Here is a 14,098-nt window from a genome sequence, read left to right as displayed (position 1 = left end):
GAATTATTCCCCAAAACCACACCATAAAAAGACAGATTGTTTCCATGTACAACAGAGTCAGAGCGTCTCTTACAGACCAGGAAATATCACTGAAGAAAGCAAATGCACACATCTTTGTTTTTGCAATACTGCCACACTGGACTGACAGCTTATCTGGTTAAGAAATGTTTGTGAACAGACTGACAAACAACAAGCACAGACTAGCCATTAAACACCTTTAAGCCGTGCGTTATTTGTTGCATGGTGAGCCTGATGTATGTAAGCTGTGCAAAATTGCCCCACTGCCTCGCTTGCCACTAAAACATTGGATTAGTGACTGGATGGGTTACCTCAGTAACATAAAGCATCTCCCGAGGGAGAGGTCAGGAGGTCATCCTCGTTTACTTTGAGAGGTATTTCTTTCTTTTACTCTTGTCTTGATCAAGAAAGTAGTGGGTTTTTTTTCTCATGCTTCTTTTGTTCCAATTGAAATAAATAAATATATATATATATATATATATATATATATATATATATATATATATATATATATATATATATATATATGCTCATCTCTTTTCACTCTCTGTGTTTATACACCACTCTGTATTTAATCATTAGTATTCTTAATCCTGGCTCCCTCTCCCACATGTGTCTTCTGTCCTGTCTCCCTCCCCTCACCCACAGCCAGTTGTGGCAGATGGCCGACCCTCCTTGAACCTAATTCTGCTGAGGTTTCTTCCTGTTAAGAGGGAGATTTTCCTTCCCACTTTTGCCAAGTGCTTGCTCATAGTGGGCTGTCTGATTGTTCGTGTTTTCTCTGTACTGTTGTAGAGACAACTTGAGTTTACTGTTACTGTGATTTGTGTCATATAAATAAAATTTAATTGAATATTAAATACGAACTTTCACTTTGCTAGAAAGTCCAACAAGGACATCCAACAGGAGAAAGGCTGTTCCAACATTTAGGAGCTACAACCTCAAGAGACCCTGATCAGAAGATCAAAGAGGTCAGTGGCAGATATAAGGTCTCAATAGCTCTAATATATATGCAGCAGGCTGTCCATGTAGCTGTTTATATGTAATTAATACCATTTTAAGATGATTTGTTAATTTGACTTTCCAGTCAAATTAACAAATCATCTTAAAATGGTAATAAAGAGAAGGAAGAATAATCTATCGGCTGCTTTCTCGACCAATTACAGATGGGCTTATGGGCTCACGGGTTGTGGAGGCAGGAGGTCTGTACACAATTATATTTTTCAACCAGTTTCCAAGTGGCTGGTTTTGCATAATAGAATTGGACCCACAGACTGGTTCTTGATCTGTTCATGTGCCAGCCTACTGAAACAACCCTGTTATTGGCCCTGGAAACAGAAGTGAGTGTTTACATGATAGTGGTGCACTGAGTACAGGAAGAATTCACTGGAGATATCTGATCAGACTAAAAACACACACTTTGCGTTTCACGCTTTGTCACGAGGTTCTCCCAAAATGATTTAATTCGGCCCTAATGCAAACACTATTAATAAAGGAAAGACGGCTTCACTAGTTTGACGTGTTGTTTTATCTAATTGATTTATTTCTACGGTAAAGGTCACATGACCTTTGTAAGAATCAGCAATGGATTCTGCTTTGGGGTGGGATTTCCTTGAGAAGTGGGTGGGAAGATACACATAGCTGGAAGCGATAAAGCACTTTACGATCTTTGCGCACGGGGCGGGCTTTCCATTCATCCAAGTTGGGGGTGTGCGCCACTCACTCGCAGACAATCGAAGATATTTTAGTTTGTGTGCTCCGCGAGTGACCGCAGGGAGGTGAAGCCCAGCAGTATTTACCCCTCCTCCAGCTCCCATTACTCCAGTCTTCACACAGCGAGGGGCTTTAAACCACATTTGATCGACAGAAGGGGTTTTTGTTTTGTGTTTCTCTACTTTAAAAAAAAAAAGGAGAAAGTGGTCATGAGATGCGATTAACTTCTGGCGAAGGAAAAAAGCAAGAACTTCACGAGACCTGTTGGCGATGATGAATTACTCAAAGGCGCAAATGGTGAGTAAGCCTATCGACGACTCTTTCGTAGCTCACCCACTCGTGTTCGTTACAGTAACAAAGCAAAATGGGACAAAAGTGGACTTTACTATGATAATTTACGCTTTTTAAAGCTCCCCCTGTCATTCCCCGCGAGGGCAACAAGTTTGAAGCACTAAAGTGAGCTTTATGTGAAGTTAAATTTCATCCATGTGTCCAATAAAAACGACGAAACCCGTTGTGAAATAACCTACTCCGAGGACCCTTAAGCAAATTGCGACTATTGAACTTATAAACGAGAGAGATATTTGGTAAAAATGTGTTTTAATAGAAATTTACGCTTTTTGTGTTTGTTTATTCAACTGTTAAATCAACTTTATCGCCCTTTAATGAGCTCTCTGATGTCCACTCTTCCCGATTACCAAAGGCAGTCTACCTTAACTTGAAGAAGAAAAAAAACATGATTAATATCTGGTATTTAATTATGTTTAATTTGCCTCTGCAAGCATTTTTGACCATGTTTATTGTTCTGGAGTAGGCCATCTAATTGCTGCTGGGTATTAAAACATGTTAATCGCATCATACGCAGTTTTTTATCTTGTTTTTTGTTTTTTTTTAAGATATTAAAATTTCTCATTAAAGTTCTGCCATTAGTGATTTGTGTTTTTCTCCTCAGTCCAACCTATCAGAGGTTGGAAGTTCAGCTGGGTGTTCACAGTCCTGTCCAGCCGGTGTGAAGCTGGAGGTGGTGATGGAGCATCTGCAGAAACAACAAGAAGCAAAGCTGGAGATGAGCCTGCAGGAGAAGCAGCTTCTTCACGCTCAGCTCCTGTTTGCCCAACAAGCTGCCGCAGCAAGAGCCTCGTTTTCAAGACCAGACTCTACATTGTTTGAAAGAGTAGATGGACAGAGCAATCCAGCACTCCAGCAGGCCTTGAATAATCATCTGAGCGGAGTGGATCCAGAGGCAGAGGAGGATGGAAACTCAGAAGATGAGGAACAGGAGATGTTGACCTCTCAGGAGAACAACGAGGAGGAAGACATGGGCGAGGAGGAGGAGGAGGAGAACAATTCTCATCAACAGGCGAAGAAGCCCCGACTCCAGCATGTATCGCATTTTCCCTTCCAGCCTTATTCTACATCTCCATCGGCGGCTGTGAAGCAAACGTCTGAATCTCCACCTTCAGGAAAAAAACAAGAGCACATGGAAAAGAATCTGACGTCACCGGCGGGTCATCATGCCTTCACGTCAGTGAATGGCTTTGCTGACTGGGGCTTTGATGAGTCAGTGAAACAGGTAAGATTGTAATAGACTGCTCCCTGAAAGAGAGAAAATGCACATCTGTAATTGTTATTTTGTGTGTATACGTATGTTCTGCCTTAATTGTTGACCTTCCTCACTGCTGCCTGGTTTCGCTCCTGATGGGAAGGAAGGTGCGCTTTTTTTGGCCAGATGTACATCTTAATTACTTTCCAGGCCAGAGATTTTTCTCTGCCATACATCAGATCGTGGCTCAGACGTTTGAAAACACCTTCTGGCCACTGGCTGAGCTAAATGATCATGGCTGTGTACCAGTGCTAACTTCAAAGTCCACTTCAGGGCTAAGAAGGTAGACTTGAAATGAGAGCAGATCAGTCAGATTTTCTTTAAATGTAGCCATGGGTTGAATTTAAATTGCAACTGTATGAGTCCAGAGTCCAGCTGTTGTCTTTTCCCCTTCTTTTGGGGAGCAAGCTGATTGGTTCGTCTCTACGTGAAAAAGGGCCGCCACGTCAATATAATGCACTGATTAATGAGGGCTGTAGGTGCAGGGACAGCTGGGTTGTGGCTCACCATGCAAACTGCTAACCATAAAATTTATTTGCAGTTGTTTCACAGGAGAAGAATGGTCCTTTTGATACCATTACCCAGAGTTTTACACATTATTCAGAGTTTTTTTTTCTTCCTCTTTGTCTGATTTTTGGTTTGAGTCAAATGTGGAAGTACAAACATCCAGGTCCAGATGTTACTGTAGTCTTGCAGATGGCTTTGCATAACTGAGGCGTCGCTGGGCAACACTAAATGGCAGCTTAATTTCACTGAAAATAATCAATACATTATACGGCCACTGTAGTGACAATGTGTTTCCTTTTCACAGGCCAGCAAGCCAAGCCTGCAGCAATAAAGAACATTTTGTTTTAGTTTAAGCGCAGTAATGAGAGTTGTGAGAGACTGTGGTGGAAAGGTGTCTGTTAAATGGTTTGCTTTCCGTTTTTGTTTTTGCTGAAAAGTCAGAAACATCTCACAGCCCAAATCTAAAATTAAAACGAATTTGTTCAAGGCCTTTGCTGTGACTCAGATCTGTGAGGATCTTTGTAAGTTGTCAAATTAACTGCAGAAAGTATTCTTTGTCATATTTAATTATATTGGGATTTACTTGATGAAAAGTCTTTTAGTCTGGTTTTCATTTTTGTTGGCAGTATTATTGATTCTTAACAGGGTTGTAAATATAAGCACTGAGCTAGAATTCTTCTTTTCTTTGTGTAAGAAATAAGTGTTTGCTTTGTTTGTTTGTGTTTTTTGTGGGTTTTTTGTTTTGTTTTGTGGGTTTTTGCAGCTGAAACTCAAAGTGGAGCTTGTGTTTACTGGTTGCCTATTAAGCTTTCTTATCCAACAACCATGTTAACAAGTCCACAAGCTTGAAGTGGCTCTTTTGCAAGTTAATCGGTGGCTGGTTGAAATAGCTACTCTTTTCACCTTACGATTGTGCCGTTCTCTACGGCGTCTTTATCTTCTTTTTCTTTAGTTCAATTCATTACCGAAATATCTTTGAAAATCTTGACATGCGTTTCAAGCCTCATCACGCCGGACAGCCATTGTTTGCTCCTTATGTGCAGTCTCACTGTAAGCCTTTAAATGTAGCTTGGGTGGGGATAAAGAGCCCCTGTTCATTCAAGCTTGCAGCACAGCGAGGAGCCAGATAAATGATCTTGACTTCCTGGGGGGATTAAAGGGCCAATAATTTGATTCGGCTAAAAAAAAAAAAAAGTGGGACTCCCTGTCGCTGCATTGAGATTTGGAGAGGGGTGAGTTTTCACTTTTGCCCTGTTGGAGAAACTGAATGATTGTAATGAAGCTCGTTATAGGGGGCAGTCGGTTAGTATTAACATTTCACTATTTTAATGTCAGCCTTGATTTCGGTCACGACTGGTTGACAAGACAGACTTTTACTTTGAAGTAATACGCATTTAAATTTAATTGAATTTAAATATATTGAAAAAAAAATCACATAAATAAAACTCGCCTCTTTAACAAAACAAAAGAAGCCCTTTTTTCCTGACCTACATACTGAATACTATCAGGACTCCCAGGCCGGGATGTGTGAAAGCTCTGTGAGCAATTAACTGAAAGCTCTTTGTTAACAGATCCACAGTAGGTCTCACTTGCTCATCAATAAGGAAGGGGGGAGGGTTTTTATTTCGATTTGATGCTGAAAAGACCTTCAATAGTGTTTCTGCTGAAGGCGTAAAAGTCCTTGATTAGAAATTCTAAGGCCAATCTGTTGGATGTGTCAACAGCTTGGTAACCTCTGGGACGAGTTTGACCAGTTTACCCGCAAGAAACTGGAAATAGTTACCAGAGCACAAGCTGTTTTTTATAAGAGTTTGTTACAGTGATTTCCTACCAAGATGAGGGTCAGAGTGGAAATTTGAGGGACATGCTTTGTGAAAGCGCTGCTAATACTTAGAATTGCTCAATATTTAAAATGTATATTGTTGTATGTAATAGATTTACTGTCAAGGAGGTTGGTATAATATTTAAAGGATGGAAATGATTAGCTAAAAGTAATGGATAGGTGGTTGAAAGAGCTGGCTGCAATGTTTTGATGACTAGTTAATGGATAAAAGTTGGAAAAGGTGATGCCTCGTGTGCATATAAAAGCTGGTAAGCTCAATAGAAGTAATGGGTTTGTGGTTAAATCAAAGTTTCAATAGAATACAAACAACTGACGCTATTAAACTGTGTACAAGACTAATGTGACAGTGTTTAGTCTTACAGTTATTAGTAGTGAAATGAAAGTCCAGTTTTAAGTTGGTTGTAATAAACGTCAGTGATGCTGTGGAGCTGACGTCAAAGAGAACCACTGCGGTTCACTTTGAGCCTGCTGTTGATATGCGTTGGTATCTGCAGTTTGTCTTTCTGTTTTTACTGTAAACACAAGGACGGTTACAGCTGAAGCGAAAGCCAAATGATAATCGCTTCTCAACTGGCTAATCAGAGAAACAAAGGCTTATCTGTTATGGCATTTAGACTCCAGGCTGACATTATTACCATACCAAACATTCAGTGAATAGGTATGTGTTTATAAAGGCAAAATGATACAGTTAAACACAAAATATCAAGTAAAAGGCTAAATGTGAAAAAGACAAAACAAGCCTGTTATTTTGATTAATCACTAGCATAAGAATGGAAGGTTTTTGATGCGGTTAAATACAAAAACATGTTTTGTTGTCTAAACGACTCCTCCTTGTTTTAATATAAAACATGTTAATATAAAACACAAGCGCGAACCAAAAGGCACACACCCGCAAGAACTGACAGAAGGCAAGGCTGCGATGGCTTTTCATAAGCTGCATATAGAAATGAATTTGTAGTTTCTTCAGGGAGGAAAAAAAAACATAATTAATGTCGCATTAAAGGGTTTTACTTACTTGCACTACCATTCTACACTCGGTGCATATTAGTGGGATAACCAGCTCAGCAGGCCTTTCCACTCAGCTGCACTCAGGCTGCCCTCCACTCACATTTGCAGCCTTTGCTACGTTGATGAGGTGGTGGAAGAATAACATGTCACATTAATCTTCCAGTTCAGCACGGCTCATTTAATTGATCTCCATTGTATTTGTCATGGCCCAGTCAGATATTTACAGTAATCGTGTGTTTACCAGAGGACAGTCTGATGGTGTACTTGGGAGTACTCCAAGTATCTCACTTAGAAAAACAGCAACACCAGTGTTTGAATTAATGACCTGTTTTTATTATTATGTCACTATAGAATTTAGTACTCTTTAAGCAGAATAACGACTTTTACCCTGCAGCAGCTAGTTGGAAATGATTTTCTTAATGTGTCTTTCTGTTATTGTGTGAACAGAGGGGAAGTGCCATGTGGGCCGAGGAGACTGACGGCATTAAAATAAGAGGAGAACCGTCTCGGGACTTTGCCAAGGTTTGTATATGTGGTAGAAGTAAACATGTCAAATAACTGAAGAAACTACAGACTAACAGTTTATTGCCCTGTTTTTTTTTGTGTGTGTGTGTGTGTGTGTGTGTGTGTGGTCCTCTAGCTTTATGAACTGGATAATGACCCACAACGGAAGGAGTTTCTCGACGAACTCTTTGTCTTTATGCAGAAACGAGGTAAGGTTCAAAACCTTTCATTTTTTTTTTTTTTTTTTTTTTTTTTTTACAATGTCGATATTTGGACACGGCAGTTTTGGATGCAAAGTTGTGTCCTAAAACTGACTATCAGCTAACTAAGGTAAGTACCATTAATATAGAGATTAACTCTTACAATTAAACTCACCAAAAACAGGAGCACAGACCACCTGGACATTTTGTTAATGTAAGTAACTGTAGCGTAAGACATTATACTGAAAATGCTCTGAAAGGGACCAAGACCACAAATACAGTCAGTCAACATTTTAGCTCTAATAGAATCAGACAATCTAAGCAGGTACTGTTATCATACATGGGGAAGTTAACTCTGGAAACCCAGACTGAGGTTGTAATCCTGCCTATTTCTGCTTTTTACCATAAGAGTCTAGATGGGTTGAGTCTCTTTTTCAGCACTTCTGCATCTTCATCCCTGGATTTAGCCACTTGGTTAAAGACTTTCATACAGATTGGGATTTGTTTCCACAAATCCCAAGATTAGGATTTGTTGTTTGTGGATACAAATCCAAGAAGAAGTGCAACATGTTCACTAATCTTCACTTATGTGGGGCAAGGTCATTGCCATGCAAAATGTGCACGTGTGTCTGTGTTCATCTTAAGCACAAAGTAATCTGATTTCTACAACTGCTTTTTAGCCGGCTTCATTAATTGGCTTTTCTCCCAATCGGGACTGGAAGGGTCAGTTTAGTCACTGTGACCTGCTGGCGCCGTTGACTCTACTATATAGCCCCTCTCCTTGCACTTAGATCAATGCATCAACAAAGCTGCTGCTGGAATTATCCCCACCCCCACCGCCTCACCACCTCCGAAACTAGCTTCATTTGACAACTCTATCCGCGCAGATTAAACATGCTAAGCCACATTATCTAACTCTAACCTAAGGCCCTCAGGTGTGCAGCTCACACTCTGCTTCTGCCTCATGTTGTTCACAAGACCCGTTCTTGTTTAGCGACAACGTTTCAGAGTTGCAAAACAATGGAAAGCGCTACATTTCAATGCATTCTGTTATTTATCCAGGAACTCCTGTGAATCGCATCCCCATCATGGCAAAACAGGTGCTGGACTTGTACAAGCTTTACAAGCTTGTGACAGAGAAAGGAGGCCTGGTGGAGGTTATTAACAAGAAGATATGGAGAGAGATCACCAAAGGCCTCAGTCTCCCCACATCAATCACCAGTGCGGCCTTCACCTTACGCACCCAGTAGGTTTCTCTCAGGTGTTTTGGCAGATATTTTTTTTGATCAACAATTGGCTTGCTAAATGATTGTATTGGTTAGACTATAAATTACTCCAAAAATGCTGAATATATTTTCAAGAGCTAGCACATATTTGTGACTCTGTTATTTTAAAAATGATGAAATGTAATCATTCTCTGAACACCATAATGCTGCAAGAACATAACTATAATTTGCGTAAATGAAACCTTTGCTCACTTTGTTTCTGACTAGCCGATCTAGATATGTATTTTTATGGTTTGCAAAGTCTGTAATTTTAAAAGATAACAGTCTGCAGAGTCTTATGCTTGTGGCTTTGTAGGTCTTCACAGGAGGCTTTTGCAGGCAGTCAGCTAGAAAGAAAAGTAGTGGGGGGGGGGGGAGGCTGAAAATTGCATTCATGGCAATAAATCATGTAGCTGTTGAAGCATTTCACAGAAAAACAGGAGCTTTGTTGTTAAGGTGGTATTTAAGCAAACAGAGGGATTTATCCCGTGGATATCTCCACAGAATATAATACCAGTTCACCCAGCATTCATTAAGATGTGGACTGGGTGGCTAACCAACATTACTACCACAGGAACAACCACACTTTTGCTAGAATCTCCATGTTTTAGGTCATTTGTTGGCAAAATTGTGGACTTCCAGTAACTGCTCCCTAAAGAACCATACAATTAATAGATCTTAGCATTTTGTAGATAAAGACTTGAAAAGGGAACCATCTGCTTTATCCTTCATATTTGCAAATAATTAAAAATGTTTTTGTGGAAAATGGATAGAAAACCCGTGAAACTTTTCCCCTGCAGGTATATGAAGTATCTGTATCCTTTTGAGTGCGAGAAGAAAGGCCTGAGCTCTCCGGGTGAGCTACAGGCGGCCATCGATAGCAACCGCAGAGAAGGCCGGCGTCCCAGCTACACCAGTAGTCTGTACCGCTACTCCCCCTCCCCAGGCTCTGCTCCACATGCACTCCTGTCTTCACCCAATATGCAGAGCGCTCTGACCACGCACAATGGCCGCAATACCTCCGCTAGTCCACATTTAAAGAGAAGCATAGGTACGCTGCATTGTTTTTTTTTTCTAAAATGATCATATTTTACCACAGATACAATCTAAGCCTCTTTATAGTGTTTGGGTCATAGGCAAGCCCTGCAATGCAAATTTAGCACACTGATAATAATTTTGTTTTCCAGTAATCATGAATCATGAATGATAAATATATAATTTTTCAAACTTCTTATGAACATAATAAGTTCTTCATCTTTTTCTTTGTTTCCAATCAGATGAGTCCCCCACCCCTGTTGTTCCCCAGCTTCCCATGGCTCTGGCACTGGGGCAGCAACAGCAGCAGCTGGCACAAGCTGCCACATTTGAGCATCTGAGAGAGAGGTTGGAGCAAGGAGCAGGTGGAGCTGTAGCTGACAGCCCAGAGAAGAAAATGATGCGCCTCGCTGAGGAGCAGCAGCGCCTCATGCAGCAGGCACTCCAACAAAACCTCCTGGCTATGGCCTCTCACTTTACCCCCATGAACCTCAAACTTGGCAACGGTGAGTTTGCTTCTACTTTGACCTCTGTCATGGCTGAACATCATAGCATGCTTATTCTGGAACCGACCCTTCACTGGAATTTTTGTTTTTCCTCTGACAGAAAGCAAACACGATCTGTCGCTGAATCTCTCCACTAATGGAGCGGCCAGTATCAGCGTGTCTGTGGAGGTCAACGGCACTGTTTACTCAGGTGAGTTATGAAACCTGTAAAGGAAGCGTTTTTTCTTTGGTGCGTGACACTAATGTAGAGGAACAAGCACACGTGGTGATGAACTAAGTTAATTAATATCTACAGTGAAAGAAATAAGCAGTATGTGTACTGCACTTGTAGTACCAGTTCCAGTGACCAATAACATTTCACGTCTTTGGTTGCATGAGGGTAAATGGCCTTTGTCAAGAGCAAAAGATGGATTGTGTTTGCTGAACTGCAACACAAACGGCTGTTGTTTGACTACAATTTAGCGTTTTATTTTTCTTTTAAAAATGGATCTACTTTAATAGACAATGACTCACATGCAGAACAGGAAGTCTTGATCTAGAGATCAACGAACAGATTCAGATACCAACGGTAGAAATTTATCAGTTAAGGCATTTTATTAAAATCATGTCAGAATTCCTAAAAATCTTAGTTTTCACTGTGTACTAGCAAACAACCCTGACTTCTATAGTCATGATATCAACATATTCCACATCGGAAGAAGTTACAAACACAGACAAGGCAGAGACCAATTTTTGTTGCTGTTCTTTGTGAATAAAATACCTAGTTGATACAAAAACGACAGTCTTTTCATGCAGTTCAGGCTGTGTAATACTCAAAGAAAAGGCAAGAAATCCGCATGCCACATCTCAGACTCTACAGGCCTCAGTTACATCATCACAGGACAATTAGAAGTCTCAACAAATATGAAGCCGTTTGTCTGTGAGCTAAAGCTTGGCTGAAAGTAGGTCATGTAACAGGACAATGACCTCAAGCACAGCAGTAAACGGCAAACAGCGTGGCTGAAAAACAAAAGAATCAAGGTGTCGCAATGGTCCAGTCAAAGTCCAGACCTCCACCCACTGTGGCGGGACCTTAAGAGAGCTGTGCATAAATGAATGCCTGCAATAAATAACGATGTGAGACACTTGAACTTATTACTGCTGGAGGTTGTTCTACAAGCTACTGAATCACGAGGCAGACTCTGTTTGTTTTTTTTAGACTCCTGTAAAAACTTTCTTTTTCAATTGCCCTTTGCACAGTGAGTTCTTTGTAACTGACACAGTCATTAATGCCGTTGTCTTCTTTAGGAAAACTGTTTGCCCAGAAGTCGGCTGCTTCTGTGTCGTCACAGAATGTAACTCCAGCAGGAACAAGTGGTTTCAGCGCTTTTTCCTCCGCACAAAGTTCCACCGCCTCATCTCCCACCTCCTCAAAGGGACCAAATTAAAATCACTGGCTTTTTAATCTGTCCGAAGCATAATGATTACACAGTGCACCACACCATTTACTTCTCTTGTCAGACAAGAACTGGATTAACCTCACGGATTCTCTGCCACAACACAGGAAACCTTCTATTACTTTAATAGTGTAATGTCAACATTTTTGACCTCTGTCCTCAAGCTTATTTTAATATAGTTTCAGGTTACCTTAGTGCCTGTTAGAAGAAGACTTTTCAAACATGGTAGCTTTCTGGTATGAAGGGCTGCAGGTTTGTCCGGAAGTATCGTTAATGCAAAATAATGGCTGCAACTCTTTGAACGTCAGCTACGTTTGTAGGTGTGAAAGCCGTTCTGTAGCTGCCTTTTCCATCAGTACAACAATGTGCTTGCCAAAGAGCAGCTAGTGAAGACCAAAAAGCCTTAGTTCAGTGTCATAGCTGCTTGAAGCCATTTTGTATTCCTCTTGGTAAGCTTTCAGTTTACCTTGAGCAAAAGTTTTTACTTTGTGTAACTGCTTTCATGGAAAATGTAGGGCATCAGTTTCCACAGAAATATCGCAACTCCTAAAGAATTTCAGGGGAGATGTTTATTCATTTTTGCTTTATTGTTATTTATTCATTTGGCGAGGCCTCAAAATGACAGAACATTTATTTCAAGTAACTCAGAGGCGATGTTTCTGCTGGGAAAGTGACACATTTACCTCAGTTGACTTCCCATGGTGGCAAGTTTCTCAGGCTACTTTCTTCTGGACTCAGGAATATCCTCTGGACTCACTGTTATCTTATATGTATGTCTTGTCATGTTGCTGTTTTATATTAGTGTAAATGCAGAGAATGTATCATTAATGACCTCAACGTGAAACGGTGCTACCTCAGTCCTCAGAGAAATATGCAGTGCTTAATGCCGCATATGTTCATTTGTTGAAATAAACTGTAAATGGACAATCACGTACACAAATGATCGCAAACAAATGCCACTGGGGAAAAAAAATTTTTTAAAAAAAAGGTTGGCTTTCAGCTCTGTTGGATTAACATGTTTTCTGTAAATGTAGGGATGAGGAATAAAATAAATCTTGTGTGCTGTAAAAATACCGTTTTCTTTCTTTGCATTTCGAATATGTCTTCAGACTTTTGACGCAGAGGCTCTGATTTCAGATAGCATGTAGTTTTGTAAATGTTTGAAAAGAAATGTTGATCACAATGCATTTCAAGTCTTTTCGCTGAGTTTCAGCTCATCTTGTAGCTTTCAGACCCCACTTATTTTAGTTCTCATCACTCTCATATAGTTTGTTTTTTGTTTGGGGTGTTTTGCACAACAGACAGCTAATCCGTCTCTCTAAAAGCTCTTAAAATCTGCAGCACGCTACCTGCTCACCAGCACACAGCAGGCAGATGCGATTGTGAGTAGCCGATGAGAACAGTGGAGCAATTACCAGCTTAAGAGTGCGACGTATCCTCGATGGAAGCCAAAAACAGAAACACAAACTAAAAATAATGTTGCTTTCTAATTGTTGGACATGCAAACAATCTGTCTGCTAACAGCTTCACTACAACTTAATATTAATAATATAAATAAAACTTAATATTGCTCATTGTACACACCTAAACGGTGAGTTGTTATTGTTTAGTGGGAACACATTTGTAGACTTATTGTTATTGTTATTATTCTATAGCTTTACATGATTCAAAATTCAAAATACAGTAATCCTTATTTTTCTTATCCAGGTTGTCATAGCTCCCCTCCCCTTGAAGGCCAATGTTCCTCTTAAGTTAGGTTGGGACCCTCATATGGGAGCTCTATGACCCTCTGTTAAAGAGTCTTTACTGTAAAATCAAAAGCGCCTTGAGACAGCTGTTGTTGTAATTTTGCACTATATAAATAGAATTGAATTGCATGAACAAGCACTTTGTGGTGGTTGGAAAGAAAAATTCTCTTTTACTAAGAAGAAACCTCAAGTAGAACCAGGCTCAGGGAGGGGCAGCCTGCAGATGGCTGGCATATAATCAGTTTACAAATTATGTTGGAAAGATATATAATGTAACCGCTGCACACTATCCCACTTACCATAATTTGTTATTCAGTTTCAGTCTGTGTGACCTTTGTCAGGTACAAAGGAGCAGTGTTCATGCACATTTGCACAGATATACACACTGAATAAGATTCAGCCAATTAGGGATTCCTCCTCTCACATGTGCATACTATCAATCAGGTAATGAGTCCACTGGAAACATCCATGCCATCATCAGAAAGCCAAACAACATTTAACATCACCAGCTGATCTGTAAAAAGACCCTTGTATGTTAGAATCGGCGATGGCGTGCCGTGCACAGGGGCCAGTTTTGTACTTTTACTCTGGATATCTCAACTGGCTCATTATTATTGTGTGATACAGCTGCCTTTATTTAATTAAAATATCTGAACAGCAGCTCCTTTCCATCACTGGAAAGTTGGATCCAAAAATTCAAGAATAAGTTCTT

The 14,098-nt window shown here is 40.3% G+C and overlaps 2 protein-coding genes across 3 annotated transcripts in view; both read left to right on the top strand.

Annotated features, from left to right (window-relative positions):
- Positions 1-1,652: 1,652 nt before the first annotated feature.
- LOC146515325 (AT-rich interactive domain-containing protein 3B-like) lies at positions 1,653-12,613 on the top strand. Its single transcript, XM_085167956.1, has 9 exons — positions 1,653-2,028; positions 2,684-3,304; positions 7,140-7,214; positions 7,333-7,405; positions 8,459-8,642; positions 9,462-9,712; positions 9,939-10,202; positions 10,303-10,392; positions 11,490-12,613. Exons 1-9 carry the CDS (start codon positions 2,002-2,004, stop codon positions 11,627-11,629), a joined length of 1,725 nt encoding a protein of 574 aa, XP_085024082.1. The 5' UTR covers positions 1,653-2,001; the 3' UTR covers positions 11,630-12,613.
- A 107-nt stretch (positions 12,614-12,720) lies between these two features.
- syt18b (synaptotagmin XVIIIb) overlaps positions 12,721-14,098 on the top strand; it is a 7,909-nt gene continuing 6,531 nt past the window's right edge. For both annotated transcript variants that reach the window (XM_085167957.1, XM_085167959.1), the window contains exon 1: positions 12,721-14,098. This exon is cut by the window's right edge and continues 1,098 nt beyond it. The gene's annotated coding sequence lies outside the window, so the exon portion shown is untranslated.

This window comes from Neolamprologus multifasciatus, chromosome 7 (genome assembly GCF_963576455.1).
Source record: "Neolamprologus multifasciatus chromosome 7, fNeoMul1.2, whole genome shotgun sequence".
Taxonomy (NCBI): Eukaryota; Metazoa; Chordata; class Actinopteri; order Cichliformes; family Cichlidae; genus Neolamprologus; species Neolamprologus multifasciatus.
The sequence above is the reverse complement of the archived record's forward strand: the minus strand, read 5'-3'. Positions and strand labels throughout refer to the sequence as shown.

Coding starts and splice junctions, on each gene's coding strand:
- LOC146515325 (XM_085167956.1), top strand. CDS start 2,002: ATGATGAATTACTCAAAGGCGCAAATG. Junction 3,305..7,139: donor TTGATGAGTCAGTGAAACAG/GTAAGATTGTAA, acceptor TTGTGTGAACAG/AGGGGAAGTGCCATGTGGGC. Junction 7,215..7,332: donor CGTCTCGGGACTTTGCCAAG/GTTTGTATATGT, acceptor GTGGTCCTCTAG/CTTTATGAACTGGATAATGA.